Source organism: Miniopterus schreibersii (assembly GCF_964146895.1).
Source record: "Miniopterus schreibersii genome assembly, chromosome: 18".
Classification (NCBI taxonomy): Eukaryota; Metazoa; Chordata; class Mammalia; order Chiroptera; family Miniopteridae; genus Miniopterus; species Miniopterus schreibersii.
Genome location: NC_138121.1, coordinates 28,662,947 through 28,683,886, shown reverse-complemented (window position 1 = coordinate 28,683,886; position 20,940 = coordinate 28,662,947). Strand labels below are relative to the sequence as shown.

At 59.8% G+C, this 20,940-nt stretch overlaps 1 protein-coding gene across 1 annotated transcript in view; it reads right to left on the bottom strand.

Annotated features, from left to right (window-relative positions):
- Positions 1-5,136: 5,136 nt before the first annotated feature.
- The window catches only part of ZNF469 (zinc finger protein 469), a 165,063-nt gene continuing 149,259 nt past the window's right edge, over positions 5,137-20,940 (bottom strand). The window contains exons 3-4 of the mRNA XM_081118913.1: positions 20,712-20,773; positions 5,137-18,307 (exon numbers count right to left, since the gene is read on the bottom strand). Coding sequence (XP_080975039.1) covers positions 6,512-18,181 — 11,670 coding nt within the window. The 5' untranslated portion in view covers positions 18,182-18,307; positions 20,712-20,773 and the 3' untranslated portion in view covers positions 5,137-6,511. The remainder of the gene's footprint in view (positions 18,308-20,711; positions 20,774-20,940) is intronic.

Genomic DNA, 20,940 nt, shown 5'->3' with positions numbered 1-20,940 from the left:
AGGCAGGGAGGGCTGAGTGTAGAGTCTCAAATACTTGGGGCTGCAGCAGATTATGGCGTAGAGCGGGTCCTGAGGCCAGGCTAGATGAAGGGTCTCAGGACACCAGGCCCACCAAGAGTCCTCTTTCTGCTTCACTGTCCCTCCAGTGCTCATGACTTCACCTCCTTAGAGCTCCTAAATGCCCCCTGAGATAGTACCACCACCCCATCATGCTCTAAGCCTCCCTTACCCACCACCCTAACCACAGCTGCCCCCACCCCACTGGTTCCCCAAAGCCACTCCTGTCCCCACTGCTGGTGATAACCTCTGCCCTGGCCTGTCCTGCTCTTACCCTCTCTTCTGAAGCTCCTTGTACAAAGGTCTAGGTGTCCTGCAGGCTGGGCCTTTGCAAAAGCTGTTCCAGCTGCCACATGCACCCTCCCCTCCCACTGCCTGGCACTTCCCTCCCACTTCCCTTCCTCAGGGAAGCCCCTGGCTTCTCCCAGACAAGATTCTGCTCCAGCTTGCGGGAACCAGAGGCCTCTTTCACAGAACTCAGTGCTCTGTCATCTTACACTAGCAGCCATGAGAGTAATGTCATGGAGGATTCCTTGGTGTCAGGCCCCGTGCTGAACACTAACAGAGATGGATGCACTATCTGCTCATAATGGCTCTTTGAAAAGACTGTTAAAATTTCCATTTGCCAGATGAGTAAACTGAGGCTCAGAGAAGTGAAATCATTTGCTCAAGGCCACACAGCAGGTAAGTGGCAGAGCTGGATTCTCCTTAGGAAATCCACACCCTCTGCTCCAGAATGAACATGGGTTGCTGTGTTGGAGGGAAGGGGGCCCAGTCTGTCCCATGGCCTCTGCCTGGGCCAGGCCTCCCTCCCCTCTCTCCCTCCCTGCCCCCCCCCCCCAGGGTCAACCCAAGGCCCCGGAGCTGCTGGGCAGCTGCGTCAGGGGCCCATCCTGACATTCATCAACACTGGCTCTGTGAAGGGTATAATTAACTTCCTGTTTCAATGGAGGGATAATGAGTTTTAAGCACCACGTGACTCCGTAAGGAGGTCAAAAGGCAGCAAGGATGTCAAAATAAATTAAGTTAGGAATCAGGAGGCTGCCTGCAACAGGGGCAGAGAAGAAGCTGGCCCAGAGTCAACTAGATGCCGCCTGGGCCGCCCCAGGCTGGTGGGAGGTGGGTGGGCTGCTGCCTCGGCTGCCCCCGTTCTGGATGGGCTGCTCTGGCCTTGGAGACGGGACCGGGGCAGCTCTGCCTGCAGTTGAGGGTTCCATCTGAGGGACAGTGGAGAGTCAGCATGGGACCACGCCAGACAAGCCCCTGCTCCTGGGCCTGGCGGTCGGTCCTCTACAAAGCTAGCATCTCGAACACGCCACACCCTCTGATATCCTTGGACACAAAGGCTGTTGCCTGGAGACCATCTGTCCTAGGTCCTTGGGTATTAGCTAGAGCCACGGTTTCATGCAGCTGCCCAAGCATGGCCCACTGACCCCGTGAGGCAAGGCGGTACTGGGAGCAAGTATTATCTGGAAGGAAGCATTATCTGGACATTTCCCAACTCTGAGAGCTGGGGTCACGTGGTTATATCACCAGATAGGAAATGCACACTTACCCACAGGAAGACTTCCTTTCTTTCTCTTTTCCCCCTGCCCTGTTCCCTCCCCTCCTCCTCTGCTCCCACTCCCTGGCCCTGCTCCCTTCCTTTCTCCCTTGTCCCTTTCTTCCTTCTTCCCACCTACAAACATGTATTGAGCTCCTACTCTAGGCACTAAAGGTAAAGCCATGAACACACATGACACATCAATGAGAGTCTAGCCGCAGAAGGCCAATAGCCACAATTAAGGAGTGGGCCCGAGAGCACACCATAGGGTCAAATGTGCTATAAAGCAGGATGGGGCCTGCAGAGGCTCTGGGGATGCAGGAGGCTGCAGGTAGGAGGTGTCATTTGAGTACAGACCTGAAGGAGGAGCCAAGTGCTTGCTGGGTGGAGAGGAAGGCAGAGGAAAGAGACCCACCAGTCCAGCCACATTACTTAGGCCTAAGAGGGAGTCTCCGAGTGTCATGGCTGGGAGGGTTTTTGGTGATCGTTGTGCTCATTTAATGAGTGGGAAAACTGAGGTGCTGAGCCTGAAGTCTCCTGCCTCCCAGTCCAGAGCTTGGTCATCCTCGGTGCCAGTGGCTCAACACACCTGCCCTCCCCGCTAGGCCCCAGACATGGATCTGGGGGTCTTTTGGCAGGGCAGGCCAAGATGCAGTTTGTTCAGGTCCAGCTAAGCCCTGGCCCTTGGGAAGCCTAGTCCTGTCTCCTCTCTGCCTGGGGGCTCTGGGGAGGAGACCTGTGGCCTTGAGCTGCAGTGCACAAGGCCGTACCAGCCAGTCAGTGAGGTAGACAATGCTCTGTGGGAAAAAGACCATGGCCTTGGGCACCCAGGCTCCGTGGGCAGAAAAGAGAGATGGCCCTGAGGAGCTCAGCATGGCTGCTTGGGACCACCATCCCCACAGCAGCTGGACCTCGGGTCGTGAGGCCAGGCTTCTGCAGAGAATGTGCTGCCCACCCACTGGACAGGCAGAGAAATGGGAGTCATGCGGCCTCAGAGTTAGATTTTCAGAGCCCAGATGCAGCACATTCACAGGTGACATGGGCAGGACAAATGGGTCTCCAAGTCCTATCCCATCATGAGGGGTGCTTCAAGGAATCCTGACACTGGCCACTCCAGAGTGCCAAGGATTCGCCCCTTCCCTGGTGGCTGTCTGCTTCTCTGAGGCCAGCTCTGTGGGATCCTTTCCATTGGATTTTTCCCACTGTGTGAACATGGCCTTCTGCACACTTTCCTGGGATCCAGGCTCTCTAAGCTGAGGCATTGGTGGCCCCAGAAGCTGAGATAAGCCCACAGTAGTAACATTTTCCAGTAGGTTCCCCAGGTAGATGTGCCCAGCAAAGCTCCCCCTCTATGGGACCTGGGGGGATGGAGGCTGGCCTGCCACTCCACCACCAGCTGCTCTCCCTCTGGCTGCCCTGACCACCCAAGTCCAGGCACACCCTTGTTCTCTGGCTTTCCCAGCCTATCCCCTCCACTTGCACCTCCTCACTTGGTCACAGGCACCATTTTCTCTCCTGCCTGCCTCTGAGCTGGTGGGGCCAAGAGATCGTTGGATCAGGCTTTGGGACCTATTAGAAGATGTAGTTGAACAGCACAGCCATTTATGTGACCTTCTGCTAGCACACCCTCTGCCTCAGGGCAGCCCCCGGAGGGACACTGCAGGCTTCTTAGATGTGAACCAAGGCAGAAGCAGCCCTGCCTGAGGACATTCAGGGGCAAGTGGGGGGCTGTGCCCTGTTTTCTCAGCTGTAGGATGGCCTGTAACTTCCTCAGGTCCTCAGGGAGCAGTGGCCCTGCTCTTGCCCAAACCCTCTCCCATCCTCACCCAGCCCATTCCATGTCTCAAACAGGCCCTTTGGGATGCCTGCCTGCCTGTTTGCTTGTGTGTGGGGCTGCATTGGCATGTCGGTGTGTGTAAGGCCATGGAGGGGTGCACACGCATGTGCAGTAAGCTTGGGTTTCTGAGCCTGTTGGTGAGGCGGAAAGCGGGTGGGGCTGCAGCAGGTGTCTGTTGTGTTTGCATGCGAAAGTAGCGGGTGACTCCAGGCCTGGAGTCCAGCTGCCTGGCCCAGGTGCCAGTCTAGCTGGGCAAATGCTGCCACCTGCTGGCCAGTTGTGCATGTCCACACTGGGGGCTCTGGCCGCAGGAGGGGGCTCCTGCCACAGGAGAAGAGTGGCTTGTTCACGCCAGTCCCTGAGCAGACTGGAGCCATGATGGGTCCCCAAATATTGTGAGCATCAGCACCCCAAGGGTATGTGACATCATAGAGTGCTCACCCACCCCAGAGCCTTTAATTGCAATTTGGGGCAGAGCCTGGAATGTCCAGGCTGCTGGCCCCAGGCCCTGCCAGAGGTATGGTGGACTAAATTCAGGGCACCCAGGAATGGGAGCACCCAGTCTTGTGAACCCGCCAGGCCTCATGGGTCTCCATGCCGAGTCCCCAGACAGCCTTTCTGAAACATGGCTCAAACTCCTCCACCCCAACTCCACCCCCTCTCCTTTGTGTGGCACTCGGGGCCCTTCCCATCCCTGATCTCCAAGCCTGTCTGAGGCCCTGCCAGAGAGACGGCCCCAAAAAGACCAAAGCCCCCTACCCCTGATAGAATCTGGAAATCTCTGAGGGTGGGAGCTGCAACTGGCTCCTTTCCCTGTGCAGAATAGGTGTGTAAATGGGAGGTGGATGGCCAGGTCCCTCACTGAGTCCCTCATGGCTGCCCACCTGTGGCTGGGGCACACCAATGGGAAGGGCTAAGGCTGAGGGAGAGGACCTGGGAAGAGTGTTCCTGGTGGAGAGGAACTGCACAGGCAAGGGCCTGCTGGGATGCAGGTGAGGCAGGCAGGGGAGTGCCAGGGGCCTGGACAGAAGTGATGAGACCCCAGTGACAGTTTTATGGGTGGGATCCCTCTCCCTGCAGAAAGGGCTTGGTGAGGCTCTCCTCCTCTACCCAGTGAGTGTTATTGGGGGCCTGCTCTGAGCAGCACCCCTCATGCCCGGGCCCAGGTGTCCATCAGGGGCAGCACCTGATGGGTGTCTGACTCTGAACCAGCCTCACTTGCCTCCCAGGCACTTGTCCAAGGCACTGGAGTCTTTGAGGAGGTCTTCAGGATATGGTGGGGCCCGGGAATCTGAGCCTGTGGTCGGGGGGGGGGGTGTCTCCTGGTTTTACCCCTCATGCTGCCTCTGCTGGCTCCCCATGTCCCCTAAACTGAGCTGCGTGAATGATTTCCCATCTCTCCCGCTTTGCTCCTCAAGAGCCCCAGACCAGGGCTGTGAAGCATCAGAAACAAAGTGAGCTGCCCTCTGGCATTATTTGCACCATGTTAACAATCCTGGAGGGGCTGGTGGGACTACTTTGCTGCTTCAGGGAGGCTCTACAGGGCCAGGTAGTCCTGGTGACAGGACAAAAGTGGCAGCTGAAGCCAACACTTTATGCTCCAGGTTCTGGGTTTGGGTGGGCAGGCAGGGTAGGGCTGGTTGGAGGACCGACGCCACACAGCAGAGGCTTTCTGTGAAAATAGTGGGAATATATTTGACAGGATGAGTTTGCTGTGATCCGTACAGTACAGCCTCAGAGTTCCCCCATGTTTTATTTATCAGCACTAAAGAGGCATTCTGAGTGGCACACAATGCCTTCTAGAAAGGAGATTGGGGCCTAATTTGGTCTCTTTCAAAATACCAAAATAAAAACTTTTGACATGCACATGGTACCCAAGAAAAAAATGAAAAAAAACAGAAGGAAACAAACCATGAACCCCAGACACCCAAGAATAGAAGGAAGCCTTTCCCACACTCCTACTCCCTTCGAAGACAAGATTCTGTAAAAAGGACGTGTGGACCGAGCCCTGGGTCACGTCAGTGCATGAGATGCCAGCAGCGCCACACCCGGCCCTGAGTGTCCCAGCCAGCTTCTCTGACTGCAACCCTGGGGCTGGAGCCTGCTGGCCAGGGAGCCAGTGAAAGACTTCTTGGGGCGGCTGGTGCCTGTGGGCCTTCTGTGCAGTCCCTGTTGCACCTCCCCACCCTGTCTCCCCTCCCAATCCCCCAGGTAAAACAAATAAAGGAAGCCTGTATTCACATTACAACATGAAAATAGCACCAGAAACTTCAGAGCTAAATTGCTGATACTTGCAGCCGAGAGCTCCGTGTAGGAGGAAGGCTCTAGAAAGGCAACCACAGAGGCTGGGGTGTGTGTGGGGGAGGTGTGTGTGTGTGGGGTGGGGGATGGGGAGGAAGAACTGGTGGGAGCTGGCTGATGAGCAGTTTCTTCCCTGTCCAAATGGGAACCTGATCGTCAGGGGTCAAGGTGCACTGGAGACCAGCGCTTCTGTCGGAGGCACGGAGAGTGGCCATCACGATCATATGTCAGAGAAAGCCTGTTGTGCTCTGGGGGCCAGGTAGCTCTTCCAGGTGGAGAGCCCCCCTATTTGATCTGTAAGGCCACTTTGGAACTGCAGCAACAGCAGCAACAAGACTAAGGGGGGCCTGCTGCGATCCGACCATGGCTGCCTCAACTTACTTCCCTGCTAGATGACATGGTGGCGGGAACCTGTGCAAACCTTCAAAGGAGGGAGCACATTGGGTACAAGGTGTGAGCTGCTCTTTCTTCAAGTTCTTGGTACTGAAAACACAGCTGCATGGTCTCGAAGAGCCTGCAGTTGGCTTGCCCCTCACCCTCACCTTCTAGGTTGAAAGGGTTTGCTGTCCATCAACCCCAGGCCCTGCCCAAAGCATTAGAGTCTCAACTCCAACACTGCAGTCTGAGCATTGCCTGGTAAGTCAGCTGGATTAAGATATGGCCACCAATCAAACTATCTCAGAGGACTGAAGCTTGCCAGTGTAGACAGGAGTCCCTTATGCACTGGGTTAGTCCCCCAGCCCTTCTCCCACGCACCCTCTCACTCCTATAAATTACTCTGAGGGGTCCTTTTTTAAAGGGATCTTGAAGCTGGTTAGTCTCTGTCCGAAGAGCTGGCTGAGGAGGTCGCTCTGGGATTCAGCAGTCCAACAGGCTCGGGGGTTGGCATGTTCAGCACCGCGGACAGCTCTGCCCCTCCTGGGGGTCCTGTGCAGGGGTCTCGCCTGGGGGAAGGCCTTGCCTAGCCCATCTTTGCTGCGTCTGAAGTCCCGGTGCGTGTGGCTGGGCTCCCCCCTCTGCTGCTCTGAGGGCTGGGGCAGTGTAGAGCTGCTCTGGCTGCTGGGCCTGGGCTTGGCAGGGAGCACACGGCTGGGAGTAGCCTGCTTCCGGGGAGCCCGGCGGGGTTTGTCAGGGACTGAAGGGGCTCTCCCCAAGCTCCCCACACTTTCACTCCTGCTTGGCCCCAGGGCCCGGCCCTTTCTCTTTTTCTCTTTGCCCTCCCTGTCCTCCCTGGGGACCAGGCTCCCTTGGGGCCTGTGGTCACCAGCTTCCCTTGGTGCCCTGGGGTAGCCCTTGGTTGGGGCTCGAGTGGGGGGCTTGTCTGGGGCGGGGCTCTGGACTGGGCAGTTGGGCTTGGCTGGGGTGGTGGCTGTCTCGCTTTGGAGCTGCCCGCTGGCTGGTTGAGGCTGGCTGCCACCTGCTGTCTTGGTGCTGTGCTGTGGCCCTCCATTGCCCTGGGAGCTGGGCTTGGCTTTGAGAGCAGTGGGCTTTTGCCTGTCCTCAGTGCCACAGGCTGGCTCTCTAGGTTTTGGGCTGGCCACGGCCTTCTTTGATTGCACCGGGAATTTGGGTGCTTTGCTGGGGATGGACAAAGTTGGCCTGTCCTTTGATGAACTCCGACAGCTCCCATGCTTGGTGGCACTGCCCTTATGGCACTGCTTCTCCTTCCGGAGCAGGGAGGGAGCTTCTGGGCGATGGTCAGGGGCACATTTGCCAGGGGCACTCGGGGTCCTGCCTTTCCCTGAGAATAGGCCGACTGCCCTCTGTTCCTCTGTGGCTTGGCCTCTGGCCCCTTGCTGGGGCAGAAACCCCTCCAGCGAAAGAACCTGCTGGAGAAGAGGCCCAGGGCTGCCTGGGGAAGCCTTGTCTGTGGGGCTCTCCAGGGCTTGGTCTGGCTTGTGGCCATCTTTGCCATCAGCTAAGGCTGCTGGAAAAGGAGACAGAGATGGGAGAATGAGCTCCTGGGAGTCAGAGGGCAAACTGTCGTCCCTGGCCAGGTGGCCCACAGGATCCATGGGCCTCTCTGGGGTCTTGGGCTGACCCCTGGTGCCACCGGGAGCTGCCTCTAGGCAGGGCTGGAGCAGAGCTGGGAGGGATGTCTCGCTCAAAGCGGGGCTGTTGTCCAGAGACATAGACCGGTCCATGACGGGCCCAGGGGCGCTGCTGGGCGTGGCCACTCTGTGCTGTTTGCTAGGCAGTGAGCCCTCCTCGGCCTGAGCCTTCTGCCTAGAGGCGCCTGGCCTCCGCACCCCACGGAATGTGAAGGGCTGCTGCCCCTTCCTCAGGTGTTTGTCCATGTGTCGGTCAAACTGTTCCTTCTTGGCGAACGTGTAGTTGCAGGAACTGCAGATGAAGGACCGCTTGCTGATGTGGGTGACGTTGGCACAGAGCTCACAGGCATACAGTGGAGTGTGCTGCAGCTCCAGCTCCTCCTTCACCCCGTGCTCCCTGGCAAGGTGTGCACGCAGCTCGCGGGGCTCAGGGTAGACCCTTGGGCACTGCGGGCACAGGAAGACGCGCAGTGGGCTATGCACCGCCAGGTGGCGCTGCAGCTTGAAAGGCTTGGGGAACCGCTTGCCGCAGTGGTGGCAGTCTCGGGAGGGGTCCTTGCAGTCCTGGTGCACCGGGATGGTGTGGAGTAGGGGCTCTTGGTTGGAGCAGGGGGCAGGGGATGGACTGGGGCACATCTTGGTGGAGCCAGGGAGAGTGGCAGAACTGCTGGGCAGAGTGGGGTTTGGGCAGGTTGACAGGCTGCTGTTGGCTAAGGTGTTGTCTGGCGTCAAGGTGCCATCCTGGTTTGAGTTTTTGGTACGAGCCTTGGGTTTTGCCCTCTCCCTCTCTGTGGGGCCCCCATTTGCCTGGCCAACTGAGCATTTACCCCTGGGAGGTTTGGATGCCTGCCCCATGATGCTGCTCAGGAAGTGTGTGACAGTGTTGTCCCCCTCCCAGCATCCAGGTGGGTCTCCCAGGAACCTTCGTGCCGGCCCCTTTCTGGCGAATCGTAGGGCATGTTCCCGCAGGTGTTCGTTGTACATCCAGACATCGGCCACCTCCCTCAGGCACATGCCGCAGGCCCACAGCCCTGTCCGGCCCTGCACGTGCTTCTCCTGAAGGTGCTCCCGTAGCAGCTCGCGAGAGCCAAACCTGCGCTCCACACACATGTAGCAGGTGGGGGGCGGTGAGGGGCTGTGGGCCAGCTTATGGAGGTCCAGCTCACCCAGGCCATGGAAGCGCTGGAAGCACACCCTGCACTTGTAGGGTGCCCTCCTGGCCTTGGCATTCCGGTCTCTGACTGGGGCCCTTCTGGCGTCGGCCACCTCCTCTGTCCTTTTGCTCCGTGGCCCCTGGGAGTTCGCTGTGGCCTTGAAGTCTAAGAAGCTCACTCTGGGGAGAGCCATGGGGTCTTTGCAGGGTCCCAGAAAGCATAGATCTTGCATCTCAAGTCTGGTGCTGAGCCTCTCAAGATCCACAGCATTCCCTGGGAGCCCACAGTTGTAGTGTTCTCTCTCCAGGTTGGGGGGCTCAGGGCTCATGTCTCCGAGAGAAGAGGCAGTCTCATCGGTGGAGGCCCGCAGCTCCAGGCCTCGCCAAGCTGCTGGGACCATGTGCAGCTCAGGGATATTCTCCGACCTGTGGTCCTCGGCACTGCAGGAGGATTCGTGCTTGGCACAGTCCACCTCCAAGTCAGGCTCCAGGGCCCATAGGCTGGGTCCTGGGGCCCAGGGGTCAATGCCAGGCACCTTGCTGCTGAGGAAGCCCTCCAGGAGGAAGGACTCAGGCAGGCCCATGGCCTCATCACTCCATGGGTCCTCGTGGGAAAGGCAGAGGGAGCCTGAGTCACTGAGATCCGTGGGCATGTGGGTGGAGGGCAGAGCATTGCTGTCCTGGAACTCCCTACTGGGCTCCGGCAATGGTGGAGGCTTTGGCTTTTTATAGCGCTTCCCATAGACTCGGGGGTTCTTCTTCCGAGTTAAGCGATTGCCCAGAGGGAAGAGCTGGGAAAAGGAAGCTTCGTCATCAAATAAGTTCAAAGCATCCCCGAGACCCAGGCCAGGGGCTTCAGGAGTGACACCTTCATGCTCCTGGACCACTCCTTGCTTGACCAGGCCTGAGGGGTGCGGTCCCAGGGAGCCTTGTAGACAACTGTTTATGGTGCCACCTGCTTCAGAACCACAAGTCTCTGGAGGGCTGGGGGGTCCCCAGGGGGGCTTGGGTCCTTCCCAGGCACCTTGCTCTGACCCACTCTCGGCTGCTGTGCTGTGGCCTGCAGGCGTACCCCCAGCTGCCCTTGACATTTCTCTGCAGACACCCGACGTCCTGGTCTCTCTGGGTCCCCAGCACCCCCTTGCCAAGGCTGCCTTCTGCCCCCCTGGCTCTTCCCCAGGAGACACCCCCTCCACCGTCCCTGGAGGGGCCACCCGGTTCCCAGGTGACTTCCATGTGGACATCTCCAGCTCTGTGGCCGTGAGGAGAGGCGGCTGTGTGACCTCAGTCTCTTGATCTGCCTCCTGTGAGAGGCAGTGGCTCAAGGGGGCTGGGCAATTGACAACAGCAGTTGATGGATTCCAGTGGCTTCTATCTGAAATCACATCAGAGGAGACTCGAGGACTACTCTCTTCCTGGAACCTTCTCGCTCTTGGCTTTTTCGATTTCTTCTTTGATTTCCCCTCTGACTCGCTGGGGATGTCCACGGGTGCTCTGCCCCGCCTCTCACCTCCTCTTCTCTCTGCCCGTTTGGGACAGGGCTCATCCCTCTGCAGCAAGTACCGTTTCCTGGCCTCTGCAGGCCTTGAGCCCACTTCTTCCTTGACTAGGCCTGAGGGGTGTGGTCCCCGGCTGGGGGGACAGCCTGGTGTTCTCACAATGCTGAGCCCCCGCCTGAGCCCCTTGGACATCTCGGGACCTGGGGCATCCTCAGGAGCTGCAGAGCCATGGACTGGAGGTGAGCCAGCAGTGTGGCTGGGACCGCTCAGCCTGTGCCTGGGTTTCTCTTTCCCAGGTGCCCTGCGGCTTTTTTTCCTGGGGGGGAAGCTCATCTGGGCTTCGGGTTCCCCAGCTTGGGGAGCAGGCAGGGCTGGGGGCCTTGGCTGGGAGGTGGCCCCGTGTAGCCTGTGCTTCCTGGCTCTGTGGCGGCTTAGGCCTGGTCCGGAACGGAAGGTGGCGGAGCAGACCTCGCAGGTCACGGGCCGCCCGCTGGGGTCTCTGTTCTTCCAGCGAATGTTCTCAGTAGACATGGGCCTATTTTTAAAGCCACAAGGCTTCTGTTTGGGGTCCTGAGGACATAGAAGGTCCCTTTGGGGCATCTGGTGGAGGACATTTCTGAGGCTCTTTGGGGAGTCGGGTCTGGAGTTGCTGGCTGTGCTGCTCAGAGAGGTGGCTCTGTCCTGGTGGAGGTCTTCATAAGGGCAGGTGACTGTTAAGTCTCCGGTGCCAGCTCCTGAGGCTTTTGTAATGCCAGGGTGCCCAGCCCCAGTTATCTGAAAGTCTACCTTGCCCTGGGTGCTGGCCCCTGCCTCACCTTCCTGGCAGGTAGGAGGCTCTGGCCCTGCTGTTGTCTGGGTAGAAGGGTCAGTGGGCACAGTGGTGATGCTCTGGCCTTCCCTGTTTCTTGGGTGTTCTGAGGAGGGGTCCTTGGGCGTCCTGTCTGGGCTGGTGTTGGGCAAGGCTACCTTGCAAGGGTCTGGCCACTCAGCCCTAGGGCCTCTGACTGCCCCCATGCTATCTGAGGTGGGGATGCCAGGTAGGGCAGCAGCTGTGATGGTCACTCTTGGGGACATGGCCCTTGCTGGGGGAGGAGGGACATCATAGGCAGGAGATCCCCTTGGCTTCTCTTTTCTAGAACCCTCTAGGGGTCTTGACATGTGGCCTTCAGGGTGGTCCCCCACATGGGTGGAGATGAAGACATTGATGAAGCTGGGCTGGCTGGTGGAAGGGTCTTCCAGCGGGCTTCGTTCCCCTAGGAGAGAGCGGCAAGCCAGGCTTTCCTTGAGCCCACAAGGACTTGTCCTTAAAGATGAGGCTGCCAGGCCTTCCCCAGCCTTAGCATCTGTGGGAGCTGGGATGCAGTCAGCACTTTTCAGAGCTGTACAGGCAGAGGAATAGGCTGGCAGATGCTTTGTGCTGGTGGGGTCCCCTCGGGATGGAGATGCTGGGAGCAGCACCCTCAGCTCACCCGAAGGCACCATGGAAGGGTCTTCATGGAGCAGGTGCTCAAGGTTGCAGGGAACAGGGGTGGCTGCAGAAATGGGTAAGGGGGGACAGCTGGCCACGTCTCTCATGGGGAGCTCTGGGCTCTCCCCAGTGAGTAGCAGGTGCTTCTTAAGGCCTGAACTGGCCACCTCTGGAGTCCAGTCCTCAGGCCCATTTTGGGCATGGGCTGCTCTCAAGGCCGGAGCCAAAGATTCCACATCAGAGGAAGTGGGGCTAGGGGTGGACTGTGCCTCGTTCTGAAGGCCCAAGTTCAGTCTGCTTCCCTGGACCTGCCCTCCTAGCTGGTCTGCAGCCCCAACCGGGCTGGCCAGTGTGGTTTCAGGATCAGCATTGACTGTGGTGAGGTTGTCAGCTCTCCCTGGGCTCCCCCAGTTATCTGGTTGCAGCTGGCTGGCTTTGCCTTGGCTTTTGAGCTTCTCAGCCTGGCTGAGTGAGCCCAGATGGTCATCTGCCTCTGGCCTCAGCTGACATTGGGCCATTGCAGGGATAGCTGCCATCTGAACACCCCCATCCGAGGCCTTGGCAGTGATGTGGGCCACATTCCCACATTCCATGCTGTCCCCTTCCACATCTGAAGGGTTGTTCTGTTGAGGACTCTGGGCACTGGCAAGCCGGGGCCCCTGTAAGCCCTGGGTGTCATCTTCACTCACAGCTGCTCTGGCCACCAGGAGCTGGAGTTGATGTAGGGGGCTTTCATCTGGGTCCTGGGGCCTCCTGCAAGGACTGGTGTTGGGAATGCAGGCAGATCTTGGAGAGGCTCCTGCTGGTACAAACTCCTTGTTACCCTCAGAGCCAAGGCCCTCTGCTACAGGGTGGAAGGGACCTGCTTCTTCTGGCCCATCTGTCCTGCTTGGAGAATGTCCCTTGAGGACCTCCCTGTGACTGACACCAGAAGGTGGAGTGGCACTTGGATACAGAACCTTGGCACCCCGAAATGCCAAGTGAGGTGCCAGATGGGCAACAGGGCTGCTGAGCGCTTCCAGCTCTGGGACATCTTGGCCAGGCCCCTGAGCCTTGCAGGATCCTGGGAGCAGCTCTCTTCTCCGAGTGCAGGGAAGGGGCAGCAGGGCGTCTTCGTTGTGATGGATTCTGGTGGCCTTGTCATTTTTAAGATGTAAAGGCTCATGGTTTAGGCTGCACTTTACTAAATTCCCCCTGTCCGATGGGGGGTTGAGTGGCTCTCCGGGGCCCGGTAGACAGGCTTCTGGGCAGCCCCTGCAGCCCTCTTCTGCCGCAGGGAGCCCTCTCCTGGAGACTCTGCTGTTCTGCGCTGGCTGGAAACTGAGGCTAACCCCAGTGGGGCTGAAAGAAGCTCCAGAAACCTGGTCTTTGTGGGTAGTAGGAGGAGGGGCTGCTTCTCCCTGCTGAAACGAGGGCCACTCCTCCTCGGGGCTCTCTAGAGTCCCCTTTGTGGTGGCCATGGCTGTTTCTGCCCCCTCCTGGCGTGGACTCAGTTCCCCAAGGCCAGTGAGGTCAGCTTCGGAGAATGAGTCCTTTTGGGGTGAGGCAGCCTGGTGGGTGGGCAGGGGGGTGCCTGTGCCCGAGAGCATTCTGCCTGTGTGCTGAGCTCCACGCGGCTCTCCTGTGTCCTCATGCACACCTTTACTTTGCAGCTGACTTTCTAATTCAGTGACCAGCCTTTTGATCTCTAATTCATCCTCAGACAGGTTGCTCATAAAAGCAATGCTACATTCGCTAACCTTGGAAGGCAAAGGGGGAGGGGTGGTGGCTCCTGTCCTTTCACGAGGACACTTCTTACTGAAAGCCTTTGCCCCCGAGAGGTCAGGAAAATGGCCCAGGTGGCTGGATAGCACTGGGGAAGCTTCCTCCAGCAGGGACCAGCCCTTCTCAGGCAGAAATGAGGGGTATGGCGGGTCTAGCTGGGCTTTCTTCTGGGGAGGATCGATGTACGTGGATGGTGAGTGTGCATCCCCGTTTCCAGACAGGCTGCTGTAGATCGGCGAATCGAAGTCGTCCACGGGCAGCCCAGAGAGGAGGGGTGTGGACTCCAAGGTCAGTGGTGATTCGGCTTTGCCTGGGTCTGTGTCGACTGTGTAGGGTGGACTCCCGGGAGGTTTTGGCTTGAGGGAACTGGCGTCTACACCCTCCTGGCACAGGTGCATGCTGCTGGCTGAAGGAGTGTCCGGAGCTAAGGGCTTGGAGTACAAGTCTTTGGGGAAACAGCCAGCCAGGTCTTTGGGGCCAAGGAGCAATTCGCTGGGGGGACTGCTATAGGGCTGGGGCCCCTTTTTGGCAGCTGGAACAGTGGAGTCTCTGTTAAAAAGAGCAGAGTTACATCCAAGATCAGGGGTCTTTAAAAACACAATGCTAGGCTCGGGGTAGGCAGCAGAGGTGTTAGTGATGGGGACCAGCAATTCTCCTGGCAGGTAGGCAGGGGGGTCCTCTTTTTCACGAGAGATGGGGGGTTCTGTGCACCTGGGGACACCCAGCAGATTGCCTGCACCTGGTGCTGATGAGCTTCTGTGGGGCACCATGGTGTCCTCTCTGCCTGGCTGTGGTTGCTCTGGGGCTGGGGAACAGAGACTTCCTTCCACACAGGTGGACGGAGGAGAGCCGGAAACATCTCTGAGAAGCTTTGTGGTGTCAGGAGGAACATCTTCTTGAAGGCAGTCCAGCGATGCATGGTTTTCCTCTGGGGTCTTGGTGCTGGTGGGAACCTGCAGGATACACTTGGGGTCTCTCTCCTTAGGGTTCTCTCTGGTCTCAGGGCTTCGCAGTGGGCCCTGAGCCTTGGGACTCTCAGTGGGGCCTGGGGAAGGCCTGCCTGGCTTTGCAGTTTCCTGCCTCACCTTCCTGGATTTCTGCTGCTGTTGATCTTCTCTAGGACCCAGGGTCAAGTCCATTTCCTTCCTCTTCTCACCTTGGCGCCGCCGTCGCCGGCTGCCGTGGCAGGACTGGCCCCTGAAGCGAGAGCCCCGCGGCTGCAAGTTGTCTTCTTCCTCGGACTCTGAGGCGTAGTCGTACTCCTGGAGACTGCCGTCCAAGGTGCTGGGTGCGGGCCTCTCAGTCGCCAGGGAGAAGCACCTGCCCTGGCCATGCTGTGCCTGCCGCTTGTGCAGCTGGTTCTTCTGCTGCACAATCTTGTGGATGAGCTCCTTGCTCCAGGTGCCACCCCAGGCCTTCCTCCTCCTGGAATCCTTCCCCAGGGACAGTCGAAGGCGCTTGGAGCTCCTGGTCTCCACTGGGAGGACCCTACCACAGGTATCTGTGTGGCTCTTGGGGGCTTGGGTCCTGAGGTCCCGGGGGTGGGGTGGAGCTGGCTCAGCCCTGTTGCCCTTTCTCCTGGGCCTCAGGCAGGCGGCTCTGGTGCTCCTGCCTGACCTCTTGGCAGTGTTGACTGTGTCCAGCTCTCCTTGGAAAAACTTAAACTGCTTCCCTCTCCTCTGCTGGCTGGCCAGGCTGACCCCATCTGCCTCCGCAGGCACTGGGCCCAGGGATCGAGTTTTGGGCCTACTGCAGGCCAAGTAGTTCCCATCACCAGGGCGAGGGGCCTGGGACTCTGGGGCTGGGGCTGGGAGCTGAGTTTTGTTCTCTGGCATGACCCCCACCCTGGTCTTGGGGGGCAGCCCAATACTGGGACCTCTGGGGCCAGAAGGTTCTTCGTCGGTGAAGACGTCGATGAAGCTGCTGTCGATCTCAGGGTTGTCTGACTGGTATTCCAGGCCGTTGAGTGCCTCAGTGATGAGGCTGTCCAGCTTGGCATCGTCCTCCAGGTCCAGGTCCCCAGCAGAGAGTGGGAAGGGGGCAGTGGCCAGGCTGGGCAAGAAACCTGTCCTCAGGGGGTCATCTTTGCCATCCACCCGGACTTCTCCCCCTAGCAGGAAGGGGACCGTCTTAGTGTGGCCGAGCAGGCTTGGGTTCCCACTTGCTGGTGCTTTGGGGGCAGCCAGCACAGAGGGGGCAGTGGGAGGCGTGGGGATCTCCGAGGCCTGCTGGTGGCTGTCCTTGGTCCTGGCCAGGAGCAGGCTGCAAAACTGCCGGTGCTCCAGGAAGGTGGCCAGGCTGCTGTAGTTTCGGTCGCACTGCTTGCAAGTGAGCAGTACGTCCAGCTGGTCCAGGCTGGCGCTGCTGAGGGGGAAGTGGTGGGAAGAGTAGGGCGGTGGCTCTGGGGGGAAGCCCTCCAGCGCCCTGCTGCCCACCTTGGGGCCCCCACTGCGGAATGGGGCCTCCTCCAGGCATTTGAAGGTGCCCTCGGCCCCCAGCCCATCTGTGGGGAAAGGGAAGGTCTTGACTGGCTCTGGCTGGTAGTGGATGGGGAGGGCATTTGAGGTCTCAGGGGATGGGAAGGGACTGCTGTTCTCCTGGGGGTGATTGCGGGGGTGGAAGAAGGCAGAGGGCCCTAGTGGGCCGGGGAGCTGGCTCTCCTCTGAGCTGGGGTTGGCTGGGCTGCTGGACAGCGGTGACAGTGATGAGCAGGTGCTGCTGCCAGCTGTGTTGGTGGCCGGTGAGGGCAGTGGAGACTCGCTGGGAGAGGCTCCCACCAGCCTGGGTGGGGGCAGGTTGGGGGTCCCTTGGGGTGAGACCTGGGGCTGAGCCACCCCAAAGAACAGGGGCTGGGCTCCAGGGTCCTGCAGCCCATTGTAGGTGAACAGCCCTGGGGAACTACTGCTGTGCTGGCCCTGGCTGTTTCTCAGCACTGCTGGCTTCTCCCCTGGTCCAGGTGTCTTGCTGGCAGCACCCAGGGCTACCTGGCTGCTCCCCTGCCACTCAGGGGCCCCTGGGGGAAAAGGCAGCCGGCTCAGCATCTCCACTTGATGGGGGCTGGGTCTGGTGCCTGGGAGCACCTGGGGCCAGGGCAGTGGGGGGCTCTGGGGGAGGCCAAGCCGCTGGTTTGGGCCGGGCTGGCCTTCAAAGAACACACTCCTAGTGGTGGCTGGGGGACCCAGGGGAGGTGTGGGGTAAGGGGCTCCGGTGGGATCCCACAGCTGGGGCAATCTGGTGGGCGGAGGCCCAGGTGTGGCCAGCTCTGTGTCCAGAGACCTAGGACTGCCGCTCATCCCACTTGCTCTTGGGCTCCCATAAGCCTGCCCAGGAAAGTGCCTCTGTGGCAGAGAGTTTGGGGGTCCCCTGGGGCTCCCCAGCCCATTGTGGGCAGAAGGTGGTCTCTCAGGGAGGGCTTTGGTCAGGCTCTTGTGCAAACTGTCTGGGAAGGTGACTGTGCTTTCTGAGAAGGGGTTGGGGGCTGGGTGAGCAGCACCAGTTGTGGAGAGAACACGGTGGAGGTCATTGGCAGGGTCAAGGCGTCCCGGCTGGCTGGAGTAGCAGGGCGGTGGTGGGGCAGCAGGCTGGGTGGGCAGGGGGTAGCCCATGCCTGTGCCCACTGCTTCCTCCTGCCATTCAGCCCGAGGCTGGTGGAAGGCAAACACCAGTGCCCTCTCAGAGTACTCAGGCCCCGCCGTGTCCTTGGGGAAGGACTTTGGGCCAGCCCCATGCAGCACTGGGAAGGGGATCTGGAAGGAGGCCACCCTGGGGCTGCCACCTTCAGGAAAGGGCTCCTGCTCTGTGGGAAGGACCCTGAAACTAGCACCTGGGAAGTTGTTCTCAGCAGTGGAAGGCCAGGTGTCGGCCCCACTGGCCTGGAATTCTGAGTAGGAGGCTGGCCTGCAGGGGCTGGTGTCATTGCTCTGGGGGGCCCTAAGGGGCGGGGGGCCTGGGGTGGCACTCGGTGAGGTATAATTGGTAGAGGTAAAGCTGGAGGGTGTCTCCTGGAAGCACCTTTGGAAGTTGAGCTCTTCTGGGGCAGGAGGGGCCTCTGCCTCTGGGGGTCGGGGGGCCTCACACTGTGGGCCCTCAGGGGAATCACGTAGGCCAGGTCTGGCCCTTGAGCCCGAAATGCTCAGAGTGTAGAGCTGCTGGGGGCTGCTATCTGCCCTGCTGGCTGCGCACTGTGTGGGAACCTGTGTGTGGCTCCTCCCTAGTGGAGCCCGGGGGCTGCCACCCTTCCTGGGGGGGCTGCTTAGGGGCTGGGTTCTCAGCAGGGGGGTCTTGGGCTCCACTTCCCTAGCCTGCTCAGGCTGGGTATCAGGGGGCTCCATGGCTTGGGTCCCGCTACCCGCTTCCCTTGAGGCCTTGGCGGTCCTGTTGGCTGGGGCGCCGTCCTCGCCGGCGGGCTGGGTGGCTGTGCCACTGGCCATGCCACTGGTTGTTTGGCAGGACTGCAGGCCTCTGGTCGCGGTTGGGGGTGGCGCTCCGCGGGGCTGCTCCCCAGGCATGGCCCCTCCCTCTGGTCGCTAGGAAGATGCAGTGGTCCGAGGGGGTCCGTAGGGAGTGGGCTGGGAGGCCATCCTTGCCCCTTGGGGGGCCCTGGAGAAACCTGCTCTCATGGTCCTGGGTGGAGCCTGAAAGGAAAAGACAGGAGTGAGTAGGGAGCCGTGGAGGCTCCATGGCTCCCATGGAAGCCGTGACAGGCTGGGAGTGGAAGCAGCTGGCACAAAAGCCACTCCCTTTAGAGGACGGGGCTCTGCTCTGATGGCACTTTGAGAGATAAGAGGAGAAAAGCATCACTGCCAGACTGAGCAAGGGGTTGAGGGTGGGGGGAGAAAGAGAGAGAAAGGAAAAAAGAGTGCTGTCTGGGGTCTGAGGGTCTGAGACCTCTGGCCACCTCAGAGCAGCCTTGTTCCGCTCTTGCCAGGCTATGAGCGAAAGGCCCCAGACCTGCAGAGGTGCCATGGCAGGGATAAGGAACACTTGGTGGCCATCTGTGTGGCTTGAGCTACGGCCCAGGTGGGGTCAGGCGACAGCCCAGGCAGGACAGAGGGGACACCTTCCCCTGCTGAGAGGAGGGGGCTCACATCAGAAGCCGAGCTGGGAAATCAGGGGTGAGACTATGCACACCGGAATCTGGCCTGAGGCTCGCACCTGGTCCTGTGATGGTCTTGCAGCTGGTGGGCACAGGACAACCTTAAGCCACTCGCTCTGGGGACCAACTGGTCAGCTCTCCAGATGGGGTCTGCATCTGTATTTCTAGGCAGTGCCAGGCACTGCTGGTGCTTCCTCCCTGTGTTTGAAGACCTGCCCAAGGATCATACCCACTGAGGAGGGGTGTTTTGCCTGATTCGGGGCACAAGCATCCCTGTCTCTCCTAGGCGGGGATGGTTCCAGTACTGTCTCCCTTTCCCCCTAGCCAGCCCCATAGACCCCCCATCCCAGCAGCCTGGGTGCCCCTCCCCTCTTAGGCAAAGGTCTCACCCCCTCTTCTGGGCCCCGCTGCCTGGGGCCAGTCCTCGACGCTCCTTTCTATCTCAAGACTGGGAGACCTTGGGGCAAGGGCTTGTGGGTGAAGTTTGTTGAATGAATGAATGATAGCAGTGAGAGCAGCATGAGCGTCTTCTGAGCATTTGGCCAGGGGCCAGGGAGTTGAGCAATTTCTGTCAATCGCTTCTCTTGTCCTCCCAGTGGCTCTGGAGGTCAGACCATTAGAGCTCGGGGAGGTGAGTAACTTACCCTGGGCCTCACAGCTAGCGGAGGGCACTAGGTATCCCCAGGAAGGGACACCTGATCAGGGCCAGGCTGTGCCCGGTGTGGAGACAGCAGCAGCGTGGGCCCCTCATGAAGCCCCTGCACAAGAGAGTGCAGGGCCTGTGCGATGCCATCCTCCCTGCTGGACTTTGAACCGCCCAGGGCAAGTCCTGGCTCAGCCGCTGACCTGCTGTGGGACCTGGGACTAGTCTCTCAGCATCCCTGAGTCTGGAAAATGGGGATCCCAGGAGAGTGTCGATGGGCTGTTGTGAAACGATACAAGTCACTGTGTCCAAACTGCAGAATAGGTCCCTTGTGGATCATCTGCTGTTCGTGTGGTTTTCTGACTATCCCTGCTTCTGCCTGAGCCTGGGGCCTTCGAACTGGGGAGCCTGCAGTTTATTCTCTGCCTCATCCCCACCGCACGGGGACTAGCACACAGTAGGCACTCAAGATTAAGGAAAGGTCAGTTCCCACAGCCTTGAAATAGGGGTGGTACTGGTGCCACCCTCACAGGGTCGTGGCAGGTGAGGTCAGAGTCGTCGTTAGACAGTGAGCCCCGCGGGTCCAGGCTCCACGCAGCCTCTGAGAGGGGCAGGCGGGTGGGTCCTGGTTCTGATTCTCCCGACAGTGCCTGGCTGCGCACCCCAGGCACCTCGCCCAGCCTCCGCTTCTCCGTCTGTGATCGGGGAGCAGCACTGGAACCTATCTCAAAGGGTTGTGGCAAGGGAGAAATCGGTGAATCACCTCTTCATAAAGCATTTGGCAGAGGGCGTGGCGGGGACCAACGTACTTTCCCTGTTCATACTGTAACTGTCAAGTCCTGCCACCCCTCTCTCTGTGCCCCGATTTGCTCGTCAGCACGAAGGACATGTAGTGAGGAGACTACAGGAAGGGGGCTGTGGGGAGAGGCTGAGTGGGGTCTGAAAATGGGGAGAAGTTGCTAATTTGTTGGTTTGAAACAGCTGTGCCCAGCCCCCCCAGGAAAGGAGGGGTCTGATCCGAGGAGGCCTGCCTTGCTGGCCCCGGGGGAACTTCAGCTGACAAGCGCTGCCGCCTGCAGTCCTCTCACCCCAGCCCAGGGCTGCGGTTAGAAGCCACGAGTCGGCTCCTGACAGCTGGCTCGGGACACGGTCTCTTAGGGAGGCAGCTGGCAGCCCCAATTACCGCCTGAGCGGGGACACGGAAGGAGCCGGGCGGTGGGGCGGGTGGGGAGGCTGGGGCGAGGGCATCTCCGGCCGGGTGGCGACCTGCCAGCCTCCAGGCCAGCTGTCCTCTACATACCTGGGGAGAGGGGCCCTCAGCTGGGTCGCTGCACAGCTTCCTGAGGAATGAGGACTTCTTGGCTGCAAGGAAAATGGAAATCGTGTCAGAATCCATGTAGTGCTTGGCTGGGGGCCAAGAGACCCGGGAGAAGCTGGGAGGGGGGAGCAGCTTCCAGGCGAGGCCCCCCACCCCAATGCTATGCAGAGTCAGGGGGCCCCAGGGGGCCAGGAAACTGTCAAGGAGAGAC